This window comes from Lepeophtheirus salmonis, chromosome 8 (assembly GCF_016086655.4).
Source record: "Lepeophtheirus salmonis chromosome 8, UVic_Lsal_1.4, whole genome shotgun sequence".
NCBI classification, from domain to species: Eukaryota; Metazoa; Arthropoda; class Copepoda; order Siphonostomatoida; family Caligidae; genus Lepeophtheirus; species Lepeophtheirus salmonis.
In genome coordinates, this window is record NC_052138.2 from 31,340,239 (window position 1) to 31,355,973 (window position 15,735).

The window sequence follows — 15,735 nt, forward strand, 5'->3', positions numbered from 1 at the left end:
ACCGGTCTTTCCAGACCGAAACCCATCACTAGTAGGAATGTATATACTTGAAATCAAGATTTCAAAGCAGGGAGGCTTTTTGAATACTATATACCCTCAATGTTGTATGTATAGAGGCTTAATAATAATTATCGTTTTTAATTATACATCAGGTCTGACTATTGTTTAAAAGTTGATTATTAAATTACACACTGTTTATGAATCAAGTTTCAATTGAATAGAAAATACATAGAATAGTCGAGCATCCCTAGATTTCATTTCATTTCTCCCTATCATGAATGTGTGGTTAGCTTCATATGGTAACCATGGGAAGTAACATTTGATACTCTCTTGTGATCATTACTTATATGTATATGTTGTGTACAAGTTGGAATTTTGTACAAGTTGAGACATAAAAATAGATGAAGAATTTAGAGTATTTGTGAAGTAGGAAACTGAAATATTCAATTGATGGTCCATATATCAATGGGGTTTAATTTATGACTATTGTTTGATGAAAATGAAAGTAGATGGCACATTATTTAGTTCAAATGTCCAATATAAATTTATTTGTAAATCCATTTTAATATATCAAAATGAAACGATAATATCAATGGTAATTAAAATCGTTGATGTTATATTTAGAATAAATCATTATCAGACAAATAAATTGTAAGTTGTACAATCTGTTTGTACAAGTTGCAACTTGTACAACCCATATATATATGAAGAATTTAATAAAAAACTATTTCGTTTCTTATTAAGGCTGCATATATTATTATATGAATATGATAACATAACGATCATCTTCATTCAAATTCCCTAGTACCACAAACAAAGCAAGCCCCCTTAGCTCCTGGTATGGGGTCAGTGTCAAGTCACACTCCACTTAAACGCCTCCATTGCGAACATGAAGTCACCTCTCCTTTAATTGATTCATAATCATTCTAATAATTAACTAATCAGGTTTATTCAAATCTAAACTGAATAATAGGGATCCAGAGATCTCAATAGTAATTGATATAATTATTATTGTTAAAATATCAATCCACATCCATCTCATATGTGGAAAACCAACTCACCTAAGGCTTGGATAGTAAGGTAATCGATCAGTGCTTCAACACTTCTTTAAAAAGATCACAGTTTGGCTTAAAATAATTGGATTTATGAAGTATTAGTATGTAGATTAACAGTAAAAAATTTGAGGACCCGTCCGCACTCTAGTACAAATGAAAACTAATTTTATTATATGAAAAAAAAAAGGGGATGAACCACGAAGCTCGCATGGATTCCGCTCGCCTTCAAAACTGAGGGAGGGAGAGAGTATTTATTATTAGGGAAGAAGAAAGAAAAAAGGAAGGAAGATAGAAAGGGAAAGATTTTCTTCTCTCTCTCTCTCTTTCTATTTATGTATATATATAAATTGTTACATATTTTATTTTATTTTTCAATTTTTGTAATGTAAACTCAACCAAGCTGAAAGATCCTATGCTTTTGAATTTTTCTTCAAGTTACTCCTCTTTAAAAAACATTAGAGTTCCCCTCCACGTAATTCCATGTTTATAATTATATATACTAGGGGTAGATATCGGCATGAAATTTATAGCCGTCGACGAAGGGACAAATATTGCTGTAATAATATAAATGGTAACTTGCTAGGTTAATAGAAATACAAAGTTATACCATAACGCGTGTACGACTGATGTTTGACTTACACCATGCTTTTTAATATTGACGTCATAGTGGTTGCGTATGTTGTCAAAATCTGTTTTTCTTGCCCAGGAGTCAGTACGATACATTAAACCGAAAATTCTAACAATAGTGACGTCGTAGAATATGATTGATTACGTATTTTGTCAAAATCTGCCTGTCTTGCCCAGCAGTCGGTACGATACATCAAATTGAAAATTGAAAAACAAACACAAGGTAACCTTGATTTGGATGCAATGACCTTATTTGGAAACTATCGTTGAACGCATGATTGAGGGTGGAAGGGTCCGACATTTCTGTGACAATTTTTATATAAAATGCAGAGGCTGTTGAAAACTACAGTTAAAAACGTTAAGCTATAAAAAAATAATTAAAAAGTAATTTCATTATAATTGAAAACGTTTATGGGTCATTTTGTAAAATAAACTTTTTGTTCCTCAGCCACAAATATATTAATCCATATACAACTTTGCATAAATACAACGTAATGCTAAAAAAAATCAGGATAAGTCCAATTTTTGGACGTCATTTATTAAAAATTCACGGATCAAAAGATACAATTTTTTGAAATTTCCATGGGTCAATTTTTCACCATCTTATTTGTCTATTATATTATATGGTTGGAAGAAGATATACATGGGGGCAACAATTCCAAGATCGTTGATGAAATTAAGAAAACGAATAACCTATATGAAGTTTATTGATATTTTTTATTAAATGTAGTTTCCCAATTTTGAATGGTAGTATTTCTTATAATATTAAATAAAGACCCATAAAAAAATAAATTACTTTAGGAAATAAAAATGCTATGAAATTAATAGCAAAATTGCCATTGTGCAGGTCACACATGTACTTAAGTCATCAAAAAATGGTGTTTTTTTTTGCTGAAACCGAGGAGATGCTGATACACGGATTGGATTCTATATATACGAGTATACATACAAATTTATACTGTATTTTGCTGTAAGTTTTTTCTACTTTTTCCCCCTTATTAGTGTTCTGAACGTTGATTGGTTGAATTCGAATTAGTTCTTGCTAAGCTGTGAGGGATTCACAAGAGTTATGCAACGATACTTGCATAGTTGGGAATGATTGGCTAACTAATACCGATTGATTTTGTCCCACTTTTTTCTGTTTTTCTTTTTTGGTTTCCTAAGGGGAAAGGTTACGAGATACACTAACGGTTATGGACGTCAAACACGTTAAAAATATGTCCAATTGATTTTGCAATGCGTCTCTTGATGGAAAATAATCCCTAATGAATATGTAGACAAATAATATGCAATGACTTGTTGAGCCCAGACCCTGAGGTGCTCTCTCTCTCTCTGATCTCTCCCTTACAAAATATGTATGTGTGTAGGTTTTACCTACTACTACCAGAAGAGCCTTTCCCCTCTCTCTTTTCCCTCCAAGCTGGAGAGAAATAACTCATAGTCATGTACTATCCTTACTGGTTCTCTATTTAGTCAGCTTTCTATTCCATATGAAGAAACATTAACAAATCCAGATAGACATGCAAATCCTATATGTATTTTTAAACCTGTGCCTATATGCTGAATGTATGAAGGAGAAGGCACATTACTTATCCCTTGACAACCAATCCAAGAAAGTATCCAAAAGGAGGATCATCAATAGCGGTCTTGGTAGAGGAGAGGATTTACTACTGGACCGCTTTGATCAAAATCACTGCATCAACAAATTCGAAACCAGCTCACAAACTGTCATCTTAGCCAAAGAGTCGCAAGATAATGGAGCCTTTTTTATAAATGAAACTGCGGCTTATAGCTACAAATCATGCTTCAAGAATTGTTGTGAGACCCTGGGTTGCAATACAGCTGTTTGGGATCAAAACGTAATTGGAAAATAGAATATTAACTCATTAATTACCAAGCTATATTACGCATAATTATTTCCAGACCAATTTCTGTTACTTATTCGACTGTGGGTCTCGAGAAGATTTCAAATGTTATTTTGATAGTCATAACATGTTTACGAGTGGACTCCTTCGAGTAGAGAGATCCGATTTGGATATGGAGTCAAGGGATTATCATCGAACTCATTTGCAGAGTTTGAATCCTACAAGGGATCAGTACTCCATTCTGCAAGACGAGGAAGGGGAGGCGGTGAAGGAAGGTGAGATGGCATGTGATTCAATATGTATTTGAGGATTTTGTATCTTCTAATATATTATGTAGGTATAGCCTAGGTGAAAAATGTATGTATAGGTACATTGACGGAAATAGCCTGAAAGAAATGAAATACCAAAGGAGTGAGACATCCTCTTCTTCATTTGTTGTGTTATTTTCGCAGTGAATGCACTCAGATTGAATTTCATTTATAAGCAGTTTTTTATATTGTATAGTTTATTAGAAATACGTATATTATGGATATATGTGGGGAAAAAAAACAAAAAAACTTTGTTTATTTTATAACACACTGACGACGTTACATATCATAGTTATTTTATAATAGACTTTACAAAGTGATTAAATAGCATATTCTCCCCTATTAGGTAGCTATAGACTATCGAACTAGCATAGCAGTAGGTGATATTCCAGTCGAAGAGGGGAGCAAACTGTACGTTATATATGTAGGGACCACCTTATTATGTATAAATAACTTCCAACTTAAATATTATGAGGGTACAGACCTTGTAAACGGATACACTATCAAAGAAACAATAGACATTACACTTTAATCATCCATATATTATTATTATTATTCGTTTTTTCAGCTGAAAATAAGGATGAGAAGAGAGTCTACGTTAGAGCGGTTTGATTTTCAACTTTTTACGAATTTCGAGTAGTGCGGAAAAGTTATCATATGGTATTAAAATGTCCAATACAAAATCCTCACCTCGATCAAAATAAAAAAACTCTAATTTATATACATATTTAGAATACATTTTTAGTCATTTTCCTTCAAGTAGTTTTAATAGACATATTTCTAGGCTATAGAAGGGTTTTTTTACTTATTTATTTTTATATAAAATTGTCTTTTTGACCCTAAAACCAGACAAAAGTTAGGAAAATTTGATGATCCGCGTATAGTATGCATCATTTTTGTCCATTTTGATAATGTAAATATCTCATTTTTATTGTGTTATTCTCTGTTTTTGCTTTAAAAAAACAACTTTATAAATATTGTTTATAGGTTAGAATAATGTCTATCATGAATAATAAATGTAAAATAAGGATTAACGTTGTATTTTAATCTTTATTGATGAAGTAAATAACTTTTGTTTCTTTTCAAACTTTGAACTAGATGTTCTACCTAAAGAGAACATTGTGTGAAAATAAAATTTTGCATGTGTTATTTCCTAACCAAATTCCGACTTTTCCAAACCAGCCGCAATCGAAATTCAAAAAAAGTTGAAATACAAACCGTTGACTCTGCGTCCTATCTCTAATGTCAGAAAAATTGTAATATGTTTGACTGTCATTTATATGAATCGAACGCATGCTCAAATGATGTATTTATTTTACATATTTGTTCCTAATTTTACGCACAATTTACTATTTCATTTACATGAAGCATATTTTATATTTTTGTCTGTATCCATATACTTATAGATATCGGTTATATTCATTAAAAGGAACTAACCTGCTTCTATTACTACTACTCTTACTAGATTCGTGATAATTTAAAATTAGAATTAGTCCTTGACTCATTCCTTCTCGGTCGACAACAGCACGTAACAGTTGGACAGATATAAGAAATAATGCATGCAACATTTTCATTTGTTACTCGTTATATCTTAAATATAATAAATAAATATTTCTCATGAGTTTTAGCAACATCTTTTTTTAGAAATAATTAAGTCTATATTTTGTCATAATGTATTTCCTTCTTTACTTTTAAGAAGCGTTCGTCATAACTAATCTCAGCTCAGTGACAGGCATACTTATTAGTAAAGAACTCTAGGGAAAGAGTGGTCAGGCAAAAATAAACAATTCAATCTAAAACAGAGGGAGGAATATGTTCCTAACGTAGTCTCCCTTATTCCTCTCTTTTCACTAGGGGGAGGGGTACTCACTCCTTCACCCCCCACATCCATATGCTGCGTGCCTAGCTGGAGGAACATGTAGCAGCTTTTAATTTTAAGCCACTCAGAATTGAGAACTACTAAACCCTACCTTCTTTGCCTTGAGTGTTCACTCTTTGCTTAAAGTCCTATACTTATTAGAAGTGTTGTGCCAGACCTTATTCAGGACTGAAGAGTACATTTCTGTCTCGGTCCTGGATCCTGTTCAGTCCTACATACTAGTCCTAAAAAGTTCGGTCCTTAATACGTCACTCAACTATATTTCTTCTTTTTTAATCAGCTCTAGTACTGACAGTCCGAACCCCTACAGTCTTATTAAGGAAGGGTCCCAAAGACTGATAGGACCGGTCTCAAAGACTGATATGACCGGTCAAAGACTGTTAGGACCGGTCCTAAGACTGGAATGGACCAAATTAATACGGACTGACACAATACTAGTTATTAGTGATTATAGTTGAGACTCGGTCCAACACTGAATTTCCCCCTTGTTTTTTCCGTCTAGAAATTGAAACCATGGACCAAAGTTCAATTACTAAACCCAAAATTTCATTTTCTTAAAAAAATAATGTAAAGAGAGAATTGGAAAGTACACCTTATTTTCCCTATGCCGATTCCAGAAAAAGTACCCGATCCTTCTACTCACGATTCCTATAAGTGGTCCATGACTAATTATAACAGTCTCAGATTAATCCAGGATTTCCAGGCAAATCCTAGTACTATTCATTACTGTATTGTGCTGATTGTATGTAAATTAACATATTTTGATTTCCTAAAATGTACCTAATTAGTGTAGGGTTTAGAAAACTTCGTTACTTTTAATGTATCTTGTGCAATCTTTCTTACAAAAAGAAACAGAAGGAAGGATAAAAATCAGATTGTAATAGCCGCTTTTCCCTAACTATGGAATTATAATCCAGCTAGAATGTGCCTCGCTAGTGCAAAATCTCCACCTGATCTAGAAAGTCGTTTTCATTATGAGTGATGTATCTCAATTTGTTCCAAAGTTATGGTCCATTATGCGTATTTAATGTTTTTTTGCGACCTTGACTTCTCGAAATTTAATAACCTCTTCATTTAACACATACATATAATCTTCATACTAAGTTTTACTAAGATCAATCCGTAACTGTTCTCATAAATCTGCTTCCAAACAGACAAACAAATTAACAGGGCCGATTACATCACCTTCACTGAACTTTGTTGGCAAAAGGTAATAATACTTGGAAATTTTTCATTGCTTCAAATAGCTAATTTGAATTCAACCAATCAACGTTGATAACATTGATAAGGGTGTGGGGGAACAAAAAAATCGACAGTTGATAACAAAATACGGTGAAAATTGATATGTCAGTGTGATAATGCCTTGAGGGAGAGGCTATTAATATTCTTTTTAATTAATTTAAGAAAAAAACAATAACAAATTTTGATTATAGTTTTAAGAAACTGATGATTTAAAAAGGAAGATATTTTTAGATTATTCTACAGTTCTGAATAATCAAAAAATTTAATTTTCCAATCATATTTTCATTTTTGTCGATTTTTAACCCGTAGAAAGTCCTCAAACCACTCGGATAGGATTTAAAAATAGGAAATTTCCAGTGAAAAGAAGACATTTATCACCTTAAAGTAGTGTAGGCACCATAAGGCTAACTGCAGTTCACATACCATTGATGGTAAGTAGAGGAACGTCATCAAGAGCTTAATCCATCAATATTTTTCATCAGTTTGTTTATAATGGTGTTTCTTGGGGATCTTCAGATTGTATCAGGTGGTACACACTATAAAAATCTTGAAAACTAATCCCCTATGGTATCTTATATCACATTTCTAGTTAATGGCTCACTTTAGAACAAAATCCACGGAACATTTTTAAATTGTTGGAGGTTCCGTTGAGATATCACGACGTGATATATTTTTATATACAGCTAAAATGAAATTATCTGGTCAGCTACGGATATTTTTACAACTCTTTTCCCTTATTAGTGTTCTCAATGTTGATTGATTAAACTCTAATTATCTCTAAATTATCTGTCAATTCACTTTTATAAACTCATTGAGGTTTTTTATTCACTTTCAACCTCCACTCTCAGAAAGGAAATTTTTTGAAAAAACATAGGGTAAATAAGCTTGTGTATTTTTTGGTTGGCAACTTTTAACAGTATTTTATATATTAGTTGTTAATTATTATATAGATTGAATTCATAGTTTTATCAATATAAGAATCAGTGACTGAGTATGAAATGACACGTATACTAAATGAAGGTTACATATTTATATAAATCAATATCATTTATAGTACACTTTTTGATTTTATCATATGTAGAGTCAGCTGTTTTATATCATACAGGACTCTGATCATGGACACAGCCTATAGAAGGAATCTGTATTTATTTCAAAAAAGCTAGTCTTGTAAATTAAGTTTAAAATAGTATATTATGGCCTTTGACTAGTGTTCTTCGGTATACCGATACTACAGAGGTACCAGATAAATTAAAACTGTACTGTACTAAATGGGTATTAAGCCGGTATATGTAACGCCACTATGTCATAAAATGAATTGGAACGTTGATGACGTAGATCCCCTAATTTTGCCTCGTCATCCCCTCTCTATAAATAAAAGTCCCCCACAATCATTAACCAAAGTATATTGAGAATATTACTTTGGACATATCTTCAGGTCTTTATAATATCACGCAATTTTTCCTCCACAAAGAAACAGAAAAAAGGCCCAAAATCAGTTGGTAGTTAGCCAATTCTTCCCAACTAAGTAATTATTATTCAATAAAAATTTTTAAGAATCGTTCACAACTTAAAATGAGCTAATTATAATTCAACCAATCAATGTTCAGAACACAGATTAGGATAATAAAAGTGGAAACATCGATAGCTGAGAATAAAATACACCGTATATTTTTATGTTAGCGAGATAACCCCGTGTAGACTAGTGTTGTGTCGGTCCTTAATCGGGATCCTTAAAGAAGATAAAATCGATCTCTCGTATTGTCATTGAGAGTATTTTTTCTTTTTTAATTATTTTGTTATATTATAGAATAAATTATATAACTAAGTAAAAATATAATATGTTCGTATTATTTTGCAAATTATGATGTAACTAGGATTATTTTTGCAAGATATGTGGACTTCTCTTAATATATATATTTTTTGTGCTAATTAATCATCCTGAGTTTTTGTAAAAATTCCAAGGACCGATAGTTGAGGATTGGACCCTAGGAACAACCCTATGAACTGAATAGTTAAATTTGACAAAACATTAGTGTGGAGCCTTTTCCTTGAAGGAGGAAAGGTTGTGAGATAGTATACAGATAATATTTTATCATAATATGTTTTCGAATAATATATAAAAACAACCATCCAAACCCTACAACAAACATCATGGTTCATTGAGCAAATCATACAAATATTAAAGTCACTATACATTACATACATTGGTCTGTGCCTTTATTATTTATTGGCACTCCTCATCTTTTCATAATATTTGTTCAATTGAAATTAAGGTTTTGTTTGTAAAACATTAACAAAGAGGTACCCACATAGTGCCCTTGAAGGGCTCACTGATTCCGTGTACATAATTTAGTAGATATATATATATATATAGAAAAAAAATGATACATATCTAAAATAAGATGGAAAGAGTACATATAAGTACTCCTTAATTAAGTTTACGTATATAAATAATAATATGTGTATATTCAAGGATACCAGACACACTTCCCTCCTATTTTCATTTGCATACATATGTGGGCCCTCAACACAAAAGCAACCCAAAATGATTTTCTACAAATCCAGTATGGTCAACAATATTTGTATTCTTCAACTTGTATTGTATTCCTCCTTATTTAGGATTGACGACTGCGGTCCCTTCCAACTCAGTCTTGATTCGATTCAGTTTGCTCCAGTATATCCCGCCAAACTGATAAAGTTCTGTACTTGATGACACCACTTAATTTTTAATAATCAGTTCTAGTACTGACCAGGGATGCCAGTGCTTGGGGGTCTCCCCATACCTTTGGTTTTACATATCATTCTGGGTTCTTGGGTTTTAATTTAGAAAATGTATATATAATCTTGGGTTTTTCGTGTATAATTAGCTAATATAGAACCATTTCGTCTGTACGTGTAATTCTAAATTTCAGTTAGAACAGTGTAGACTACATGGTTTGCATAACCATAGAAATAGGTTTTGCAGTTTATCTGCAGCCAACCATTTGCAAGTATGTATATACAGAAAATTCTTGAATAAAGATAAGAAAATACATCATTCTTTTAATATTCTACCAGCCTTGGTTGTTTTTTTTTAAATCCTGGGCTTTTAAAAGGAAGGTATGGGGTTTTGTTGAAAAGTTCACTTGTAGCCCTGATACCGACAGTCTTACAGTCTTAGGACCTGTCCCAAATACCAATGGGATCGTTCCTATGACTGGCATGAACTAGACTGAATAGGTAAGGACCGATACAACACTATCTACAAATATCGTCGTTTATTTCTATCAACAAATAATTATTCTGAACGTCACAATGAAAGATATTTAATATTTGAATGACTTTATGCAAAGTACCATATCAAAGACAAATTAAGTCTCATTATTCAATTGAAGGTTTCCAACTATAGTTCACATGTTTGGTTATTGTAGCTCATCCCTGAAATTTGATTATACAGCTTATAATGAATCAAAATATGTCTTGTGCTGTAAATATTTTTTTTTTTTTCTTTTGAATATTTTTGATTAAAATTGTTTTTGTGTTAATGCACCACTTTCCTATTTTCTGTTTCATCAGACATGCAGTAAAGAAACACAAAGAAACGGATTTTGTTGTTTTCGGATGAATAGAAAATATTTCCTTGTTAGAGGAAGTTGATATCTTAATTTTATATCTAATATATTATGTATGTATAACTGTTGTGTGTAATCTGGTACCTTTGAATAGGGAGTAGTATATCTATAAGATATTAACTTCCTTTTAAAATAAAAACAAAAAGATTTATATTAAATATATATATTTTTCCGGAAAGATGACTCCTAAAAAAATAGCATTTTCCTATCTTGAAATTACATAACTCCTTTGAATAATAATTAATCACATTGATGATTTTGACTTGAAGCCCTTTTAATAATAGTATGAGCAGGGAGAGAAAAATCTGCCGGAAATACATTACATATATGTATTATTCTATTTGCAAACTAAAAAATAGCAACTAATTATGATGTTTTTTACTTCTAATAACAAGGAAATTAACGTCAGTTCGTTGAATGAGATATTACAATAAGTAAAAAAACAAAGTCTTCTTTTCATTCATATGTTGAGTGTTAATTAAATTAAAAATATGCCAATCCATGCCCTTGAAGAAATTACAATAGATAATAAATAAGAATCTATGTATCTATTAAATTAATAATAAAAGTTATGAATTATTATAATTAAAAAAACAACAACAGAGGATTCTTTGAAAAAGTGAAACATGAATAGACTACTATTTGGGATGTGTCCGGGCTATACTCGAACCTGTGGGCTTGTGACCGGAACAATTAAAAAATAACCAGAGTATTCGTTTTTTGTTCTTTAATTATTGGCAAGTACACGTTTTTGCTCGGATATTTATCATACAGGGCCGTGCAATATAATTGGAACAAACTTTGAGCTCATCCAGATCCTGATTTAAAAGCATTGTGAAGAATTGTTTGGTTGTATTTAATAGCATAGGTGAAAATCGCAAGAAGTCTATTTATCTTCAATATGACCTCCACTGGCCTCAATTCTCCTACGGAGTGACCATTTTACTTCATTAAGAAAATTGTTAATCTTCCATAAGGGGTTTCAGAGGTGGTAATATTGATTTTTAGAGACAAATTATGACTTTAGCATTATTAAATCTTTTGAATATACACAGTTTTGAAACGAAAAGGTTTGCATTATCTGGCCTTGCTTTTCATTTATCCATCTGTTACAATTTTCCAAGGAATAAAGGCTTAATGAAGAAATGTTCGAGTTTAAAACCTGTATTAGGCCGTGTGGTAGAATTTGAAATTGGATATTAACAATGCTGAGGTCTCAAAGATGAGAGGGATCGGTCATTTAAAAAATGACCATTTTATGTTAATTTAAAGTAGATAGATCAAAAGTGCAGGATTTTGTAGTTCAACAAATAAATAGTTGATTCTACCCGTGTGGAAAGTACAATACCTCGTTTATACCCAATATACCCTCAAAAATATACAAATCCACCCTTGTCTACGACTACCCTTGAAAACATTTTAAGGAGTGTGTCTGTAGAAAATATGGACCTACGGCATCATGGATATTATCTAACTTAGAAATTAAGGATGACTATGCACAAAATGCCGAATAATTATACGTATAATGTAAGTGACTCTGCAAAACTGATCACGAAACCTTCGACGGAGGAAGGGGGATCCAATGTTCCGCTACACTAAATATTTTCTAATCCAATGTATATATTTATGTATGTGACAATGACAAGTCATGATAAGAGCAATAATGTACTTACATAGGTATGTGCTAATAGCAAAAGGATTTCTAAAATATTTGAAATAGTCATGTGTAGAGTACATATATATAGTTATAGTGGCAACAGTCATAGGCGTAGGAGACCTGACAGAAATTTCTTGCATAATTCTCTGGCATCTATCAATATTAATAAACAGTTTGAACAAGTAGCTGAGACTTTCTTGAAAGGGGGCCCACGCTGGATAGAATTTGAAAATTGAATTTCAATTTTTTTTAAATTAAAAGACCATAAATAGAAAAAGGATTCATTTATTTTCCATTGTTCAAGAAAAGGCCATTTAAAAATATAAATAAGGATTCTTTTCAAAAAGAAAACCTTTATTTAATAAAAAAACAAATAATTAATTAAAAAACCTATGTGAAGGCTGGGATTTAAAAAAAAAAAAAGGTAATCAATAAATGTCTTTTCTAAAACACTGTAAAAAAAAATGATAGTTATAAAAACCCAATAAAAAGACGTAGTATTTTCTTAAAAAAAGATCAAGAAAAAGGATCATCAATAAATGTATTTTTTTCCCCTAAAAAGGCATCAAGTAATGTTTTTTTTCTAAAAAAGGTACTGATACAATTTCTTTTCTAAAAAAAATATATTCAAGAAATGTGTTTTCTAAAAAAGGTCATTAAACAATGTTTTTCTATAAAGAAAGGTCATCGAGGAATGTCTTTTCTAAAAAAAAATGTAGGAAAAAAATGATAATTATAAAAAGCCAATAAATAGATCACGGTAAAAAAATGCATGTAGGAATGTATTTTCCAAGAAAAGGTTATCAAGGAATAATACCCTTTTCCATAAAAATGTAGACAAAATTGCTGGTCATAAATATCTGAGCAAAATTTGTCTACCCCCCAAAAACAACATTATACTCCTCCATACCTATGGAATAACTACTAAAAAACCCCAAAAAAGACTCTTAGTTTATCATAACGGGCTGGGTCATTCATTCAACAATGATAACAAATAATATAGATGAATTACTTAGACGTGTACCAAGTGCCTCATTGTGTGGGAGTTGCAAAGAATAAAATCATTGCTCTTATTATGGTACAAAAATAAGAAAGAAAAATTCACGTAATTCAACGCTAGATGTGAGAAGAAATATGTATCTACTTCAATAGAATGGGTCTACTTTTTTTCATCTTCTTCTACAAACCACCTTCTTTTCTCACAAGATTATAATATGTAGATATAATGGATGTCACGAACTCTTGTAGTCGTATGTATTTTAATTATTACACCAACAAGAACGACCTGATTATAGGTACAGAACGAGTACATCAACTCATTCTTCTAACTCGGATGCGCTTAAGAAATAATTAGAGTAATGATGGGGTTCTTCTCTTTTGAGGGGGAGATGAACAGATGTCAAATCTCACGTAGTTACTACTTTTTTTTAATTACTACTACTCTTGGAAAGATGGAGTCAACCCATTTTTAATTATCCCTAGATTATACACCACCACCTACCTGATAATCATTGTAGACGCTAGAGGGTGCCTTCCCTACGGATACACCGCCACCCCCTGAAGGAATGATGGGGATGCCCAAATTTCCATCGTAGCCGAAGAGCGGTGTTCTTCGTAGTTTGGATGATGCCATGGAGAGGTTTGTATATATCGATGATTCGTCTGTCAGTCAGTCAAATCCCTTACAAACTATATGTAGAGACTATTCACACCACTCACTGGGTTATTTAATTATACTATGTGGAGTTGAGGGGAAATCAATGACACATTTCCTAAATAATTGAGCACTGCCTTGGATTAAAATAGTAATGAATAATAATACACCTTTGTAAGAGAACAAATGGGCACGGATCGTTCACTGATACACACGTAAACTAACGTCTATCATCAACACGGTAAGGAATGTAATGAAAAATCTCGACGGGTTACTTTAATTTTTTTTTTTTTAATTCTTTTTGAAATCCGCGCTCCGAGGGTTCGTTGTTATGCAGTATTTTTTTCCACATTCTCCTCAAGTCACAACCACCATTATTTACTATAGTATATAATATTACCACTCCACAAACTTCCAACGACGCAGGAAGAATCTTTGTTATTACATATTAAGATGATGATGGAAAAAATAAGGTTAGCTCCAAAGAATGGTTCTTGCTGCTGCTCTTCACCCCCTCCCCCCTCTTCTACATATAATAATAACCATCATTTCATCATTTTTATTATTATGAACATCTTTCTGTCCTTGAACGAAAAAATTCATTTAATAATAATGAAGAACATGGCTTTGTCCTTGATGATGAAATTGACCTTTTCTCATTTTAAGTTTGAGGGGTGTGTGTGTGTGTGTGACAGTCTCATCACACTTCATCATGTCATGTACATGTTATGATGAGTATAAAAGCAAATTGTCACAGCAGCTAGGAGTCAAGGGTCAGCCATGAATGATGAAAAGGAAAAGATAGTCAGTCGTCTATATATGACGTATTATTATTATTACTTTCTTTCTTTCTCATCCTGGATTGGTGATACTCATCTACAGACCAGGGACTATTTGTTACTATTTTCAATCAGAAATCCTCCTTAAATTTTTATTTTTGTGAGCTTTACAGAGGGGGAACCCAAATCTTGGGATAGCTTTCAATTAAATTTTTATCCCCATTATTGTTATTTCCGAGGCTTCATTACGGCACCAAATTGCAGCTTAAATAAAAATATTAAAGTTTTGTTTTCACCCCCATGTCTCTATGTGTAAAAATGTCTTAGCTACATCAAAAAAGTCAAAAGTTACCGATCTCTTCCTCCCCGTCATCAGTGCCAAGAAGATTGCAGAGACCGTTGGCATCTCCATCCATACTGCCTACAACAACACCAAGAAGTCAAATACAGACAAGAAGAACCAAACCTTCCGTAGTAACAATTAGACCTGACTTCTGGCCTGCCTCCATGTAACCCTCCCCCAGCCTTGAACTCAACCCCATGGACTTTTCAGTTTGAAGTGTCTTGGAGAATAATTTTTGCCTCACCTCTAATCCAAATTTGGATTCGATCAGCCATCATATCATCGTCAAGAGTTGCCAATCTATTTGCCGGCGTTTTAAGGCTATATTTGCTTGCGAAGGAGGATATACTGAATAAAAAACAATAACTAGATATAGGATTTAAGCATATCACAAATTAATTTTGAGTTGTTTTTCTGGATTCCATAGAAATCACGTATTTTGTCACTGCAAGTTTTGGGTACCCACTCTGTATATCAATCAAATGGTCAAACAAAAACCAACATAAGCAATATTTGTTTATATATAGTTGGCCATGTGATAACTTTTTTGTTTGCTATGGCTGTTGAGGGTGGTATTCGCCATTTGAATTGAGTTAAGAACATGAATTCTACAAAGGAAAGAAAAAATTGCATATCTTAAAAGAAATGTTATTCACTGATGTCATCAAGAGAATATCAAAAGGGACATCTTGGAGTGGGAGGGGGGGGAGGGTTG

At 32.3% G+C, this 15,735-nt stretch overlaps 2 protein-coding genes across 3 annotated transcripts in view; one reads left to right on the forward strand and one right to left on the reverse strand.

The window, feature by feature from the left end:
* The window catches only part of LOC121122633 (protein phosphatase 1 regulatory subunit 14C), a 47,195-nt gene extending 32,959 nt beyond the window's left edge, over positions 1-14,236 (reverse strand). Inside the window, exon 1 of one of the 2 annotated variants that reach the window (XM_040717666.2) lies at positions 13,746-14,236. In XM_040717666.2, coding sequence (XP_040573600.1) covers positions 13,746-13,877 — 132 coding nt within the window. In that variant the 5' untranslated portion in view covers positions 13,878-14,236. Of the gene's footprint in view, positions 1-1,061; positions 1,289-13,745 lie in introns of those variants that run through there. The other variant, XM_040717667.2, reaches the window with a different exon arrangement.
* The window catches only part of LOC121122632 (uncharacterized), an 86,515-nt gene continuing 73,930 nt past the window's right edge, over positions 3,151-15,735 (forward strand). The window contains exons 1-2 of the mRNA XM_040717665.2: positions 3,151-3,541; positions 3,606-3,822. Of these exons, the coding sequence (XP_040573599.1) occupies positions 3,203-3,541; positions 3,606-3,822 (556 nt within the window). The 5' untranslated portion in view covers positions 3,151-3,202. The remainder of the gene's footprint in view (positions 3,542-3,605; positions 3,823-15,735) is intronic.